Source organism: Astyanax mexicanus, chromosome 11 (assembly GCF_023375975.1).
Source record: "Astyanax mexicanus isolate ESR-SI-001 chromosome 11, AstMex3_surface, whole genome shotgun sequence".
NCBI lineage: Eukaryota > Metazoa > Chordata > Actinopteri > Characiformes > Acestrorhamphidae > Astyanax > Astyanax mexicanus.
Window position 1 is genome coordinate 4,285,273 of NC_064418.1, and position 13,860 is coordinate 4,299,132.

Here is a 13,860-nt window from a genome sequence, read left to right on the forward strand (position 1 = left end):
ACGAATGATATAACAAAACTGTTCACAGTTTAAAAAAAATCTATTTCTAATTTAATGTCAACACGCAATAAACCTGAAACCCGAAACATGTGCTTTTAGATTAGATCGAAGTGCCTAAAAATAGTAATTTAGGGTTTTTAATGTCTACTTGCAGAATATTAGATTGGATTGAAGGCGTTAAAAGTTTGGGACTTTATATTAAGTTCATAAAATCGCGTAGTACAAGGCATTGTTAATGAAAACACGTAAATTCAAAATATAAACAAATGTGATACCATAAGCGCAATAGTAGATCGCCCGATATGTAAACCAATGTGACCATTTTTAATGTATAAAGGAAAATAAAAACACAGAAAATGATAAACAGTTTAACACTTGCACCACATTTTATTATATTTGTATGCAGTAATTTTTTATCACAATAATGAAGGAAACAACTCTTAAACTTTGAACAAAAACACATAACAAAACACCTGCCCATGTTCAGCTCTTAATTGTACATATTTATAGTAAAGAAACATTCTTTATAAATATTGTTTCATCTGTAGCAAGTAAATACCATAATTTAATTACAAATGGATAAATATGGCAGTCGATATTTACAATAGGAAGGGTGTGGTTACAGAAAATTTAACGGCACGACGTTTATTTTCCTCACAGTCTTCCAAATATATTTCACAATTCCAACTTGCAAAGCACAAAAAATAAAAAAGACGTCACAAGTTAAGCCCAGCAAACTAAAAATATACATTCACAAGCAAATATTGTGTTGTCTCGGTAAGGTGTTTGACTTTGGCACTCTTTCCAGTTAATAGATGTTTAGGTACAATCAGTTTGCCTTAATGGGATCACAATATTTATTACCATAATACAACTTCTGTTTCTTCTCTTGTTTTTATTTTTAATCGTAATATGTGCACTAAAAAGTCCGGTTAGAGAAATAGCTACCATTGAAGTAACATCTATACACCAAAAAAACGACAAAATCTATTACAACCATTGGGAAAGAGGGCGTATATTATTTACAAAATAAGCAGTGCGTCTCGTGAACGTCTCTTCGATGGGTGAGGATCACTCCCGTTGGAATAGCCTTTCGTATAGTTCGTTTGTATGTGTTCGTTTGTGTGGTTTTACTTGTACAAGTCTTAAACAGACTCCGTTCTTTTCTGGAGTCGTGTGTGAGATGCTTCTCTGTGGATTGGCACAGTCCTACACATACCACTCACTGAAGTTAGACGACAGGCTGCTGTGTCCGTTTGAGGTGTGCACCGCTGAAGAAGGCGACAGATTGGTGTTGCTTTGGGTCTCGGTGGAGGGGGACACCAGGCCGGGGGGCGTGGAGGACTCGTAGCCAGAGCTGGCTGCTGGCGACGAGTCAGAGGCTGGTGGCGACGATTCGTGAACCTATAAAAAAAACGTACATCAAACGTTAATGGACCATAACACCTGATGGATCATAAGTTCATAAGTTATACCATTAATATATATATATATATATATATATATATATATATATATATGTGTGTGTGTGTGTGTGTGTGTGTGTGTGTGTATACGTGTAAAACCCTTTACCTTCATGTGCTTTCGCAGGGAGCTGGGGTGTGTGTATGACTTGTCGCACATTTTGCACAGATACGGTTTGTCTGAAGTGTGAACGTGCATGTGCTTCTTTCGGTCACTGCTGTTCGCGAAGCGTCTGTCGCAGCCTTCAAACTCACACTGAAACGGTTTCTCCCCTGGAGATGCAAAGACAAAAAAAATGAGGAGACAAATAAAAACATGGAAAACATTCAATAGACGGGACAGCTGCTATGTACAAAACGCCCAACTTCATCAACACTGTACATGATAAGTGAATTCAGTGCAAAATAATATGCTAAGAGAACCCATTTAGTCTGTTCATACAAATAAGTGAAGCTATAAAATGTGTCAATAAATGCGCGCAGAGTTATTTTAAAACATACCAGTGTGAACAAGTATTTAAAAGCTGGGGGAAATACATTTGAGGTGGGTCTCCACTTTTAAGTTTCACCGTGTGTGGCTTTATTTACAGCATTCGGCTCTTAACCCAAAGGTTCAATGGCAAATTAAAAGCAGATTAGTGGACTAATAATAATAATTATAAATAAGATACATTTACTGTAATTTTGCTCTTCGTAATGTGAACAGCTATGTTAAAAATGGCTACACAAACAATCCGACCACCGTTTGAGCGTTATCCTTCTCAAATTGGCTACACCATGATCTACTAATGATTTTAGGATTTTCCGTTTTTAAAACAATACAAATCCATTAACACCTCCAAAAAAGTTAATTTGCATAGTGTATTATAACTGGGGAAATGGTTCAAATGCTCCTGATAGCCTGTCTAGCACATTAACAGCCACACTACTTAACAAAACAATAGGCCTTCAGTCCTCTTTTGTCCAAAAGTAAAACGTAGTAAAAATGAACACGGGCTTAAAAATCATCTTCAGTACCTCAAACAGTTATGGCAGTTATGGCTTATAACTTGGCGAATCACTCGAGCGTATTTACAAACCCTGACGTAGATGTGTGACTGAGTGAGCATTGGTCCACGCAAACAGTAATTCTGTTGGGGAGATTTAGGGCTCCTGTGCGCCCGCCCTGTGCTCACAGGACAGAGCCCTCACATCGCCTTTGACCCGTTTAAAGTTTACGCGCTACAAACCCTCCTCAGATCGTTACATAATTCAACACATTCTATACAACATCGTGTCTATTCAGTACCGCGACACACTGGCCGCTGTACCACCCCGCTATATACACACTGCTCACTGGTATGATTTTTTTTCTGAATTAATTAATTAATTAAGCTTTAAACCAACATCTTAGCCTCTCCTTCCAAGAACACAGTCACGTTTGAACGAGTTGTTTTGAAAATAGCGTAATTTCAGACTGGAACGAGTATCAAGTTATTCTATGGCACAAACCAGCGCGTGCGTCAGATTTCATAATTATCATGAACTGATTATCCAAGATAAAAAAAACAGGGAATTAATTTAATCGTATTTACCTGTATGCGTCCTCTTGTGAATCTTTAGGTTCTCCGACCGCGCGAAGACCTTGCCACAGCCCGGGAAAGGGCAGGGGAACGGCTTCTCTCCCGTGTGCACGCGGATATGGTTGACCAGCTTGTATTTGGCTTTGAAGGGCTTGCTTTCCCGTGGACAGTCCTCCCAGAAGCATATGTGGTTGCTCTGTTCGGGTCCGCCGACGTGCTCCACGGAGACGTGCGTGACGAGCTCGTGCATGGTGCTGAAAGTTTTATTGCAACTCTTCTTGGGGTTACTTAGCTGCTCCGGGTCGATCCACTTGCAGATGAGCTCCTGCTTGATGCATTGCTGTCTCATATATCGGAAGAAGGCACCGGGGTGGTGGTGGTGATGGTGGTGGTGCGCTGCCATGTTCATGCCCATGTTCATGTTCATGGAGCCGTACTGGTTGTGCAGCTGCGCGGCCGAGTAGGGGTCGGCCCGCGGACTGGATACCTGGTGGTACTGTTCGGAGCGCCCAAACACCTCGCCCGCGAGCCCCAGGCGCATCTGCCCGTTGAGTACGTTGGGCGAGCCGTGCGAGCCGTGCTGCTCATGGATGCCCGGGAAAAGGATGTGGCCCTGGCTGTCCGCATGCGAGTGGTGCAGCGAGCTGGCGGCGGGGCCGAAGATGGCGTGCTGGCCGCCCGCCGGCGACGAGTCACCGAAGCCACGGCTGCGAAACAAAAAGTCCCGTGTGGAGTTGAACGGTGAGCTAGCGTACGATGTGACATGGGCGGCGTGTGCGCCCAGTGCCGCTGCGGGGTATGCGGGTGCCTGGGATGTGAACGCCGAACTCTGTCCCGGGGAGAGCTCGTGGTTCAGTTTGAAGGCGCCCATGTGCGCCGAGTCTACGAAGCTGTTCTGCGCTAAACTCAAGTCCCTGTCCTGCATGTCGCCGGCCGCGTGGTGCCTCGCGAACGTTCCAACTCCCAAGCCGGGGAACTGATGACCAGCGTCCAGTAGCATCGCCTTGTCGATCGATGTAGATGGAGCTCAAGGCAGTCTGTGTGCAGCGGCCCAAGAACGAACGCGAAATAAACAAATAAACAATAACAACAACAACAAAAAAAAACAATGCAATTGGCTAGGGAAGTATTAACTTCCAATATTGAAAACACGACATGAGGTGAACTTCTGGGTGCTGATCCGCTCACAGGAGAAAACAATCACACACGCACACACAACAAGCTTTCTTACTCGGCTGGTCAGGATTTTTTTTCTTCAGGATAACTTGCAACTTAAAAATCCCATGAAAAGAATGGAACAGATTCCTTTGCGTCTTTCCGTTCAAAATAAGTCGATGTGCTGGTATTTCTTGTTTGTTTTTACCAAATTAAACGAAAAAAAAGCAAAACACGACCGTTCTTACTTCTTTAAACGAAGGACCACTTCTCGAAGCATCTCGGATTAGAGTGTTTATTTCTTTCGCTTGGCTGTGTTTATCTCGGAGGGTCTCTCTTTCTCAGTGGACTGGCCCTACCTCCTCTTACGCCCCCTTTAACTGGAACCCGGCACTCCGCTTGCCGCGCTCTCATTGGCTACGGCGCCGCGTCAATCCCACACGGCCCGCCAATCACGGGTAACATATCGGCAACTAATAGGTGATCGCCATTTTCCACTGAAAATTACCGCCTACTTTTTCTGTGAGTCTTGTTCTGGGGGAGGATAGCAAAGCAACACAGGCTACTATCCTTTTATTACACCATCAGGAATGCGTTTATAACGAACGGAAAACACCTATGAGTGCTTATAGAGTACGTTTGACAAAGTACAACCGCGCAGACTGGAAATATAAAGAGAAATACTAAATCGTTTCCTTCTTCGGTTATTACTTTGACTATTTTATAAAAGCCAGTTCGGGTGAATCTAATTAATGCCCAGAACAAAACCGTAATCTACCAGACAGTTTGGTTAATGTAGAAAACGTAAGAACCATAATTCGTGGTAGGCCTGGCTCGATTTGTACGTAAGTACTCATAATGTAGTAAACAAACAGAATTTAGCCAGTGGTAAAAGCATATTATAGGAGCAGAATCATGGACACATGGATTGTACGTGAAATTGTTTGCTGGCTGCCCGGACGTGTGTGTCACCATTTAGAGGTGTAGGAGCGGAAAATAGGCAGATAACAGAGTGAAAAGCAGAGTGTCGGGTCTTGAATTTTCAACCAGTAATATTAAAAGGGCCGAGTTAACTATCCCTGGATAGCTATTGTTTCTATTTATAAGTAATTTACTGTAATACAGACAATGTTAGTCTTGGCCCCCATTACGCCGCTCTTATAAGCACCAGTACAATCATGTTAATAACATCAGAATAATCTGCCACATATATACTATAGGAAGACTGGGCGTAATACGCGCTTAATGGTCTATTTTTAGTAAAACTGCAAATATGTCATACAGGGGAAATTATCATGTTGATACACACGAGCAAATATTGAATTATACTAGCACAGATTTATTTATTTTATAACAATGTGACGTCATAAATCTAGAAAAAAAAACACTGCATTGAATTTACAAGTCTAAACTGTGTTTGAGGAATGACGTGTGTTACAATCACAACACAAGCAAAAAAAAATACAGCAGCTGTCTTGGTGTAATGTTACTCAGGCAAAACCAGGAATTAAACAAATTTTCCAATAATGTATTCAAATGCAGATTGTAATGTATTGCTTCTACATCTTATATTCACTGACCAACAAATCCTTAAAACTAAAGCCACATAACAATGTCACTGATATGATATTCCCCACATTGAATCCAAAGCCTGATAAACATCTAAGTGATTAAATAATTAATTACAAACTCAATACACAAAGACAAACCAAATAAATCAGTTGAGCTAAGGGGACCTTACCTACAATTCGACTGAACTCATATTCCGCCAGGTCCTGCTTCAGCACACTACAAACTTTCTCTTGTCTCTCGCCTCCAAACACTTGCAGCGGCCAATAATAGGGCGGAAGAAGTCTTAAACTTCGGGATTTCTGAGCGCCTCAGCTCAAAGCCCGTGCAGCTTGTACGTTATGTACCATTCTTTCCAGACTATTTCTACCCTCTCCGCAGGAAACACAGGATCTGATCCAAGTTCAAAGTCACGTCTGCCGACCTCTCTAAGAAGTTCTTTATTTCCCCAGAAAACCACAAAAAAAACTTCTCTCCTTGTCATGGGCAGGGAGAAGAAGAAAAAGAAATTAGAAAGAAGGCCAATGTATTCGGCCCGAGGCACAAAACTGTAGGTTCTGTTCCTCTTTTCTCATGGCATGGGAAGAAAAAAGTTTGCAAAATGGTAAACCGCATTTTTGGCAATCCTCAAAAAAAGGCCAGAAAAAATAAAGTGGCGTTCACGTGGTCACTAAAAATTATCTTACAAATGTAACACTGCGTTCACTGCTAACCTACTCAATTTTTTAATAGAGCTGAAAACAAAACTATAATATATTTGAGCTGGTTGCCTTTAGGCACAACACCGTATTTGTCTAAGATGTGACATTATCAATGTGTTGGGGCACTGTTGGTTACTTTCAGCGACCTTTCAAGGGTGTCTGACCTTCGACCCGTGAGGACCACATATGTTGCCCCTTAAACATACTATGTAAAGGACACCCCCATTAAAACAAACCTCTATACATAACAGGTTTTAATTGGACCTAACGGTGACTTCCAAAAAAATATTCTTGTAATGTCAGTAAGGAATAACCATTATTTACATTAAGGCCGGAGGCCACGCACACACACACACAACACACACACGCACTGTACACGTGTGCATACGCATATATAATGTATTAATTTGAAACGATAGCGAGATCAAGCTGGTTAAACTGAATGCACATTGACGTAATGTGTTTCTAAAAGGCAACGACATCAAGATGTTTTTTTCCCAATAAATCTTATTAATTGTGCGTAGAGGGAAGCATTGGCATAATCGGTGACTATTATGGCCCCATGCATCATATCTGACCCCTAACACTACTAACAGGTATGAATGAATGTGACTAAAGGCGTGGGAATTGAAAATGAAAAATTACATTCTGCCACAGGTTCTCACGTAGGGTCAGGAAAGAAAAGAGACAATTGATGAATAATTGACATTAACGTTATTAAGGATTTATTTAAATTTATTTTATTAACAATAATAATAATAATAATAATAATAATAATAATAATAATAATAATAATAACAATAATAATATTATTATTATTAATAATAATAATGTATAAATATTATATATATATATATATATATATATATATATATATATATATATATATATATATATATATATATATATGTGTGTGTGTGTGTGTGTGTGTGTGTGTTTGTGTGTGGTTTTTTTTTTTCAACGCTTTTTTTCTCAATCTGCCAGAAGAAGTTTAACTTTACATGACGGTCCAAGACAGATTTTTTTAAACATTCATTTTCTAAAAACAATTAATCAGCTTTAGATGTCCTCACACTTACACAGAAGATAGTTTACCTTTTGTTGCAGATTAGAGAACTATACATTGTTTTATTTAGTTTTTATAATATAATATATAAACTATATTATATGCAATAAATATAAAATGTAACACAATATTTAGTGTTGCATAACCAAATTAACCCTTACTTGTAAACAAGGTTCTCAGTGCTTTTTACTAAAAATGAATCAATTGTAAAAATTATTTTAAATTAAGACATATTAAATGGATGACAGTAGCATATCCTGCTGCGTTCAACAGAAAAAATAAGAGCGTAAACTTGTATCATGAAGTACGACAGACGTGCGCGCACATACAAATACATAAACACATAAATACACATATCAACGTTTAATTTAGAGAAGATATCCATGTCTTTCTCAAAGGACAATCTGTTGCAAATTCAAAACAAACAGTGTATATTTAATCCAAAATGAGGCTTAATTTAAAATATTTTACATTTGTTAAAAGTCGCGTCCCTTCGCTCCAACTCGCTCCATAAGCACGGGCATGTATTTGGACGTGTCCATGCATTTATTTATTTTAGTTAATTAAAAATAATATATTCAGTTGAAAAAAAGGCTGCATTAGTTTGACATAATACTATATTTGTGTACATTTGGTATTCACTTTACATTTAGCCTGTTAATCCTGATTTGTTTACTTTGTTTAACAATAATTGCTGTACATTATTTTAAAATAAATTTAAAAAGTAATTAAAATACAAAAAACATAAACCCCATTTTGGTTAACCTCTAATATATATATATATATATATATATATATATATATATATATATATATATATATATACAAACGAACAGACGGGTTATTTTTTTTTAGATATATGTATAAGAAGTTAGATATTTAGAAGATTCGGATATACAGTACAAGAGTACAAATTCAAGTAACCTGAGTAAAAACAAAAATGTAGTCAACATATGTCCACGCGTGTGTGTTTGCGCGCACGCGCGCGTGTGTACGCTGGTAAACAGAGTCGACCATAAACAGATTTGCGTGTAACTTTGTGAGCAGAACTTTTTGGAGAGAAGAGCGCTGTGGAGAGTGAGGGGGCGGAACCCCGCTGAGCCTCTGCGCTGAAAGACAGCCAATCGCTTCGTTCTCTTAACTGCCAGTCACCGAAATCTGTCCAATACCCGCAGTGCCATTTCTAAACTGTATTCCCCACTGTGTCCTCCAACTGTTGTATGTTCTGCCAATCGCTTGAGGACAGAGTGGGAAAAGGAGCAAGCAGAGTTAGAGGCAGGACAAAAGAAGTTATATAGACGGGTATATACATATATTTTAATGTTTTAGAAGGCGTGTAGTGGGGGGAAAACAATAGGAGTGAGTGTGGTCATGACAGTGTAGTTATGGAGCCCCCTTTGAGCAAGAGGAATTCGGCGATAAGATTAGCGGATTTGGCAGCGACTCAGCCCCTTCCTCATCAGAATATGACAGGCTTCCCGGGGATAGGGGGGCATCACCCTCACTCACACCATGCCCACCTCCACCCTGGGGAGATGGGCAACGACCCCGGAGTGGCTCTCACTCCATTTGGACCCGAGCACATGGCACAGACAAATGCTCTCAAACTTAGCCCATCTCAGCCCATTCAAAGCCACCCCGAAGCCCAGACCGCGGCGTCCTTCACTTCTTCTCAGACCACAGTTGGTTTCCCCGTGGCTCACCCCCACTCGGGCTACGCAAGCAGCAGGGACTTCATCCTCAGGAGAGAGCTCTCTGCCTCTGCTATGCATGCACTTGGCGACCAGCATAGTTCCGCCTCCTCCCCTCATCACCATGGCATGTTCATTTCCCCAACAGGTGCTTATGGGCACGCGGAAGGTGGTGCCCATCCACTTTTCACTGGACTTCACGAGCAGGCGGCCCCAGGTGCCCACCACCATGCGCTCAACGGCCAGATGCGCCTGGGTCTGCCGGGGGACATCTACGGCAGGCCAGAGCACTTCGGCCACAGGCCCGAGCACTATGGACCGCCGTCGTCATTGCACACCTACAACTCCATGAACTTGAATGTGAACATCGCTTCAGCTCCTCACGGAGCCACGGGGGCGTTCTTGAGGTACATGCGGCAGCCCATCAAGCAGGAACTCATCTGCAAGTGGATCGACCAGGAGCAGACGGCGAAGAAACCCTGCTCGAAAACTTTCAGCACCATGCACGAGCTGGTTAACCACGTCACCGTGGAGCACGTCGGGGGACCTGAGCAGAGCAACCACGTCTGCTTTTGGGAGGAATGTCCGCGCGAAGGGAAAGCCTTCAAGGCGAAGTACAAGCTGATCAATCACATAAGAGTTCACACGGGAGAGAAGCCGTTCCCCTGCCCATTTCCCGGCTGCGGGAAAGTCTTCGCGCGCTCGGAGAATCTCAAGATCCACAAGAGGACCCACACAGGTCAGTGAAAGCGCTGCAAAAAAACGAGCAAAAAGTTGTTTTGCATGCTCAGAAAAAAAAAAAAAACTGTAGCGTTAAGTTTGGAAGTGTGTCGACTCTCGAAGACGGTATAGTCTGTAGCCCGAGTCCTGCTTTAAAAAACATTAAGCTCTTGAACTTTTTTGCTTTTACTAATTTACCCGACAGTGTGCAAGAAGCATTGACGGCGATAAATCGTAACGTATTAGTTTTATTTATCAGTGGCTTGTGTTTTTTTGGTAGAGTAGTTGCAAAACTTTTTATACGCGTTATTGGAAAGTACTTATTTTCTTTACCACACGCCTATTGGCATCACGCTTTGCTTTCTGAGGTTCCATTGATTAACACAACACAGAGTAATCAGGGTTTAAAACATAAAGCTGGAAACTTTGAATACTTCAGATTTAAACGTAATACGAGCCTAAACCCCTTGCATATACAGCAGGGGTATCACTTTTCGGGATTTATAATAAACTCTACAACGCAGACGGGTTTTCTCCCCCGCCTGTGCATATGTAGGCCAAATGTACCTCACTATGTCAAACGTAGTAGCTGGCATGGAGGAGATCCAGTGGGATAAGCCGTGCATACAGCAACAGCAGCTGATTTTCTAACCCATTCCCTTTATATGACCTCGTTGTCCAGGCTTTGTGACCAAGTCAGACTGTAGGTAAATAGTTCCGGCAACGCTATGCTAGTGAAGGCCCCACTATTTTCAGCCGTTTTATTTAAAATAACCAATATCCCACATCAAATTCGGATTAAACCCATGTAAAACCTCTGCTGAAATGTTGGTCCATGCTCTGTGGACATTGAAAACGGGTTATTTCTGGCTCTCCAGCCTCGCTGCTATCCAAACACGTGCTACTCCCTTTTTTTCAGTTGCATCTTTAGAGCTACAATACCAGAGCCACATGCTACGCTTTTGCGGTGTTATGCCTGGGCAATGCATGACATCTAGCCCTCTTGTATTTAATGTAATTCATTAGCGTTAACGCAGAGTATATAAAAGTAACCCACTTGTTAAAAATAACCAAGTATTATCCTTCGGCTTTGATTTAACATAGCACTTAGTTCAGAACACAGCGTAGCATACGTTTTGTGCTGATATTTGATATGTGGTTGACTGATCATCAGCTGACACTTTTGTCTCTCTACTGACATACAGTGGTTGTGGATTAATCCAGTTTTGCTGACCAGGCTGATACTTACAGGCAAAGCAAAAACAGAAAGATAGGCCAGTTTGTTGTCCGCGGTCTGAAAAGTGGTAAATGTCAATTAATGCATTTGTATTTTGTTTAGCGAATCTGCCTGTGCAAACACACGTGGTGGTTTGGTGCACATGGCAAGGTACGTGGCATGCTGAGTGAAAGTAAACAGTGCGTTTTAGAGTAAGCTTCAAGCGTGTATAAAGATAGGGGAAGAGGTGAAAATTGATTACTGTATTTCAAGCAGATGCTGTTCAGCTCGGACATGCCTATAGCCATAGGTCAGTGGAATCACCTCCACAGTGAAGTCAACAAATAATGTCCATTAATAGCTACAACCCAAGCATACTCCCACTGACCCTTTGAATACTACACTTTCAGTTGGCCAGAGGGAATCTACAATTAATACGGTAATCTACAGTTATTGTTACAATGAATTTGACAATTATTCCACTAATATTGTTTCTGTTTTGCTTTTGCTTTTCAGGTGAGAAGCCTTTTAAGTGCGAGTTTGATGGCTGTGACAGGAAATTCGCAAACAGCAGTGACAGGAAGAAGCACTCTCACGTGCACACGAGTGACAAGCCTTACTACTGCAAAGTGAGGGGCTGCGATAAGTCCTACACGCACCCCAGCTCCTTACGCAAGCACATGAAAGTCCACTGCAAGTCCCCTCCGCCCCCTTCGGCCAACTCAGGAGCCGGGTACCATCCGTCGTCTGGCGGCCTCGGTGACACCCTCTCTTCGCCTAGCGCAGGGGAGGCGCACAGGAGCCGCTCCACGAACCTTTCTCCTCAGGTCACCAACCTTAACGAGTGGTACGTGTGCCAAGGCAGCGCCGTCCCCAACCACCTACACACCCCCTCCAGTGACGTGCCAACGTCGGAATCCGACGACGAAGACTCTTTCAGACACTCAGATCCGAGGACAATGCTCTGATGTGAGCACACGCGTACACCAGGAATATATATATATATATATTTATGTTACAGTCCCACCCCACTGTTTCTGTTGTTGCTGTTTTGTTGTTGTTGTTTTTATATGCATAATAATGAATAAATGTGCTTGATGCACAGTAAGCTACTCTACGTAAGCGTTTTAGTATGGAGGAAGGTCGCGCAACAGCGCCGCGGATGTCAGATGGTGAAGAGCATCTGCTCTCAACACCTTCTCGTTTGCCCTTAAAGATGTGCATTCTGTGCTTTCATTTTAGATGTGACCCATTCCGTTTTTACGCGCATTCATAAACTGACCACAAACACTGCAAAGCAGTGGACTGAACTGATATTCTGAACTGATATGGCATTTTTTATTTCATTTTTTAAGCGACCGAGAGTTAATATCATGAGGCCTATTTGAAAATTGTTACTTCATCAAGACCACATGGGACTATTTTGCTCCATCCCTTCACATTCCATTCCAAATAGGGGGACGACCAGCTTTTTGTCCTAAGTCCAAAATGTGCTCTTAAATAATCCATTACTACTCGATCTGTAAAGGTGCCCCGACAGTAATGTCGTGTTAAAACAGTAACAGTTCATTAATATGTGTTGCGTGCCAACGAGCGAATGGATTTATATAGCTTACATTCCCCCGAGAGCTCCTTGTCAAAGTGATGTACTGACGTTGAGTGTCTGAAGAACGGTTCTTTATTTCTTTATCGAGTGTTATGTAACAATTTGATTTTTTTTCAAATGAGAATCATTTTCAAGTAGGCCGTCCAGTCGCAACTGTCAACATGGTTCATTTTAAATAATAATGGTAATAAAATGATGGATTATTTGATTATTTGTTCAAGTTTATACAACTGTGGTCTGGGAGATTTTTTTTGTTTTGTTTTTGTGATATTTAATAACTATTTAAAAGTCTATTTTATGCAAAAGCCAATGTAACTCTGATTTAAGAGTAGACTATGTCATTTGAGACCTTAAATCATGTAAAACCGACGAGCCTGTATCTCTGACGGATTTGTTAAAAAAGAAAAGAAAAATAAGAAAACGATGGAAAAAGAGGCTAATAGTGGTGGTGATGTTTTGTGAATGTTGTGGTAACGTCCCAGCGAGTTTTGTACATTGTAATTTATTTGCTGGTATTCATGTTGGTCTGCAATTACAGATTACACCAAAGAATAATATGATTAATTTTGGTGAAATGTAGTGATTTTTTATCGTGTTCTGTAAAGAAAAACAAACAACAACAAAAAAAGATTTTACTTGAATAGACTGTCTAATGTGAATTGTCCCTCGCATGCCCTGTATAGTAACCTCTGTTTTTTCTGTTGAGGTGCATGGTGCTGTTAATGGTTGCTGTGGTGGTGGTTGTGGGTCGGGGAACTTGAAAGAGGATTGTGGAGATCTTGTGATGTTCGTGAAAAACTCTTTTGTATAAATTTATGGACTTGAATTAAAAAAAAATAATATGTAGATATGGTCTTTCTAGTCAACCCTTCAGTTTTGTGAGCCGACATATGTTATTATTGATAGTAATACTCTGAAGTAAATTTTACAAAAACGTATTCCTTTTTAGAGTTAGAGCACCTTCTGACCAAGCAAACCATTAAGTCTCTCGTTTTAATGACTAACAAAATCAAGAAGATATTGCATATATATATATATATGAAGGTTCTTTGTGACGTAAACTTAATTTCCATCTATTCTATATATTTTGTTACTGGAAAAGCTTAGATGA

General features: G+C 41.0%; 2 protein-coding genes across 2 annotated transcripts; one reads left to right on the forward strand and one right to left on the reverse strand.

Moving 5' to 3' along the window:
• Nucleotides 1-362: 362 nt before the first annotated feature.
• zic2a (zic family member 2 (odd-paired homolog, Drosophila), a) lies at nt 363-5,326 on the reverse strand. Its single transcript, XM_007227776.4, has 3 exons — nt 3,038-5,326; nt 1,573-1,736; nt 363-1,404 (listed from the first exon to the last, which is right to left on the reverse strand). Exons 1-3 carry the CDS (start codon nt 4,023-4,025, stop codon nt 1,210-1,212), a joined length of 1,347 nt encoding a protein of 448 aa, XP_007227838.1. The 5' UTR covers nt 4,026-5,326; the 3' UTR covers nt 363-1,209.
• A 3,368-nt stretch (nt 5,327-8,694) lies between these two features.
• zic5 (zic family member 5 (odd-paired homolog, Drosophila)) lies at nt 8,695-13,114 on the forward strand. The gene is made up of 2 exons (XM_007227775.4): nt 8,695-9,946; nt 11,660-13,114. The coding sequence occupies exons 1-2, from the start codon at nt 8,902-8,904 to the stop codon at nt 12,109-12,111; spliced, it is 1,497 nt and encodes a 498-aa protein (XP_007227837.2). The 5' UTR covers nt 8,695-8,901; the 3' UTR covers nt 12,112-13,114.
• The last annotated feature ends 746 nt before the right edge of the window (nt 13,115-13,860 follow it).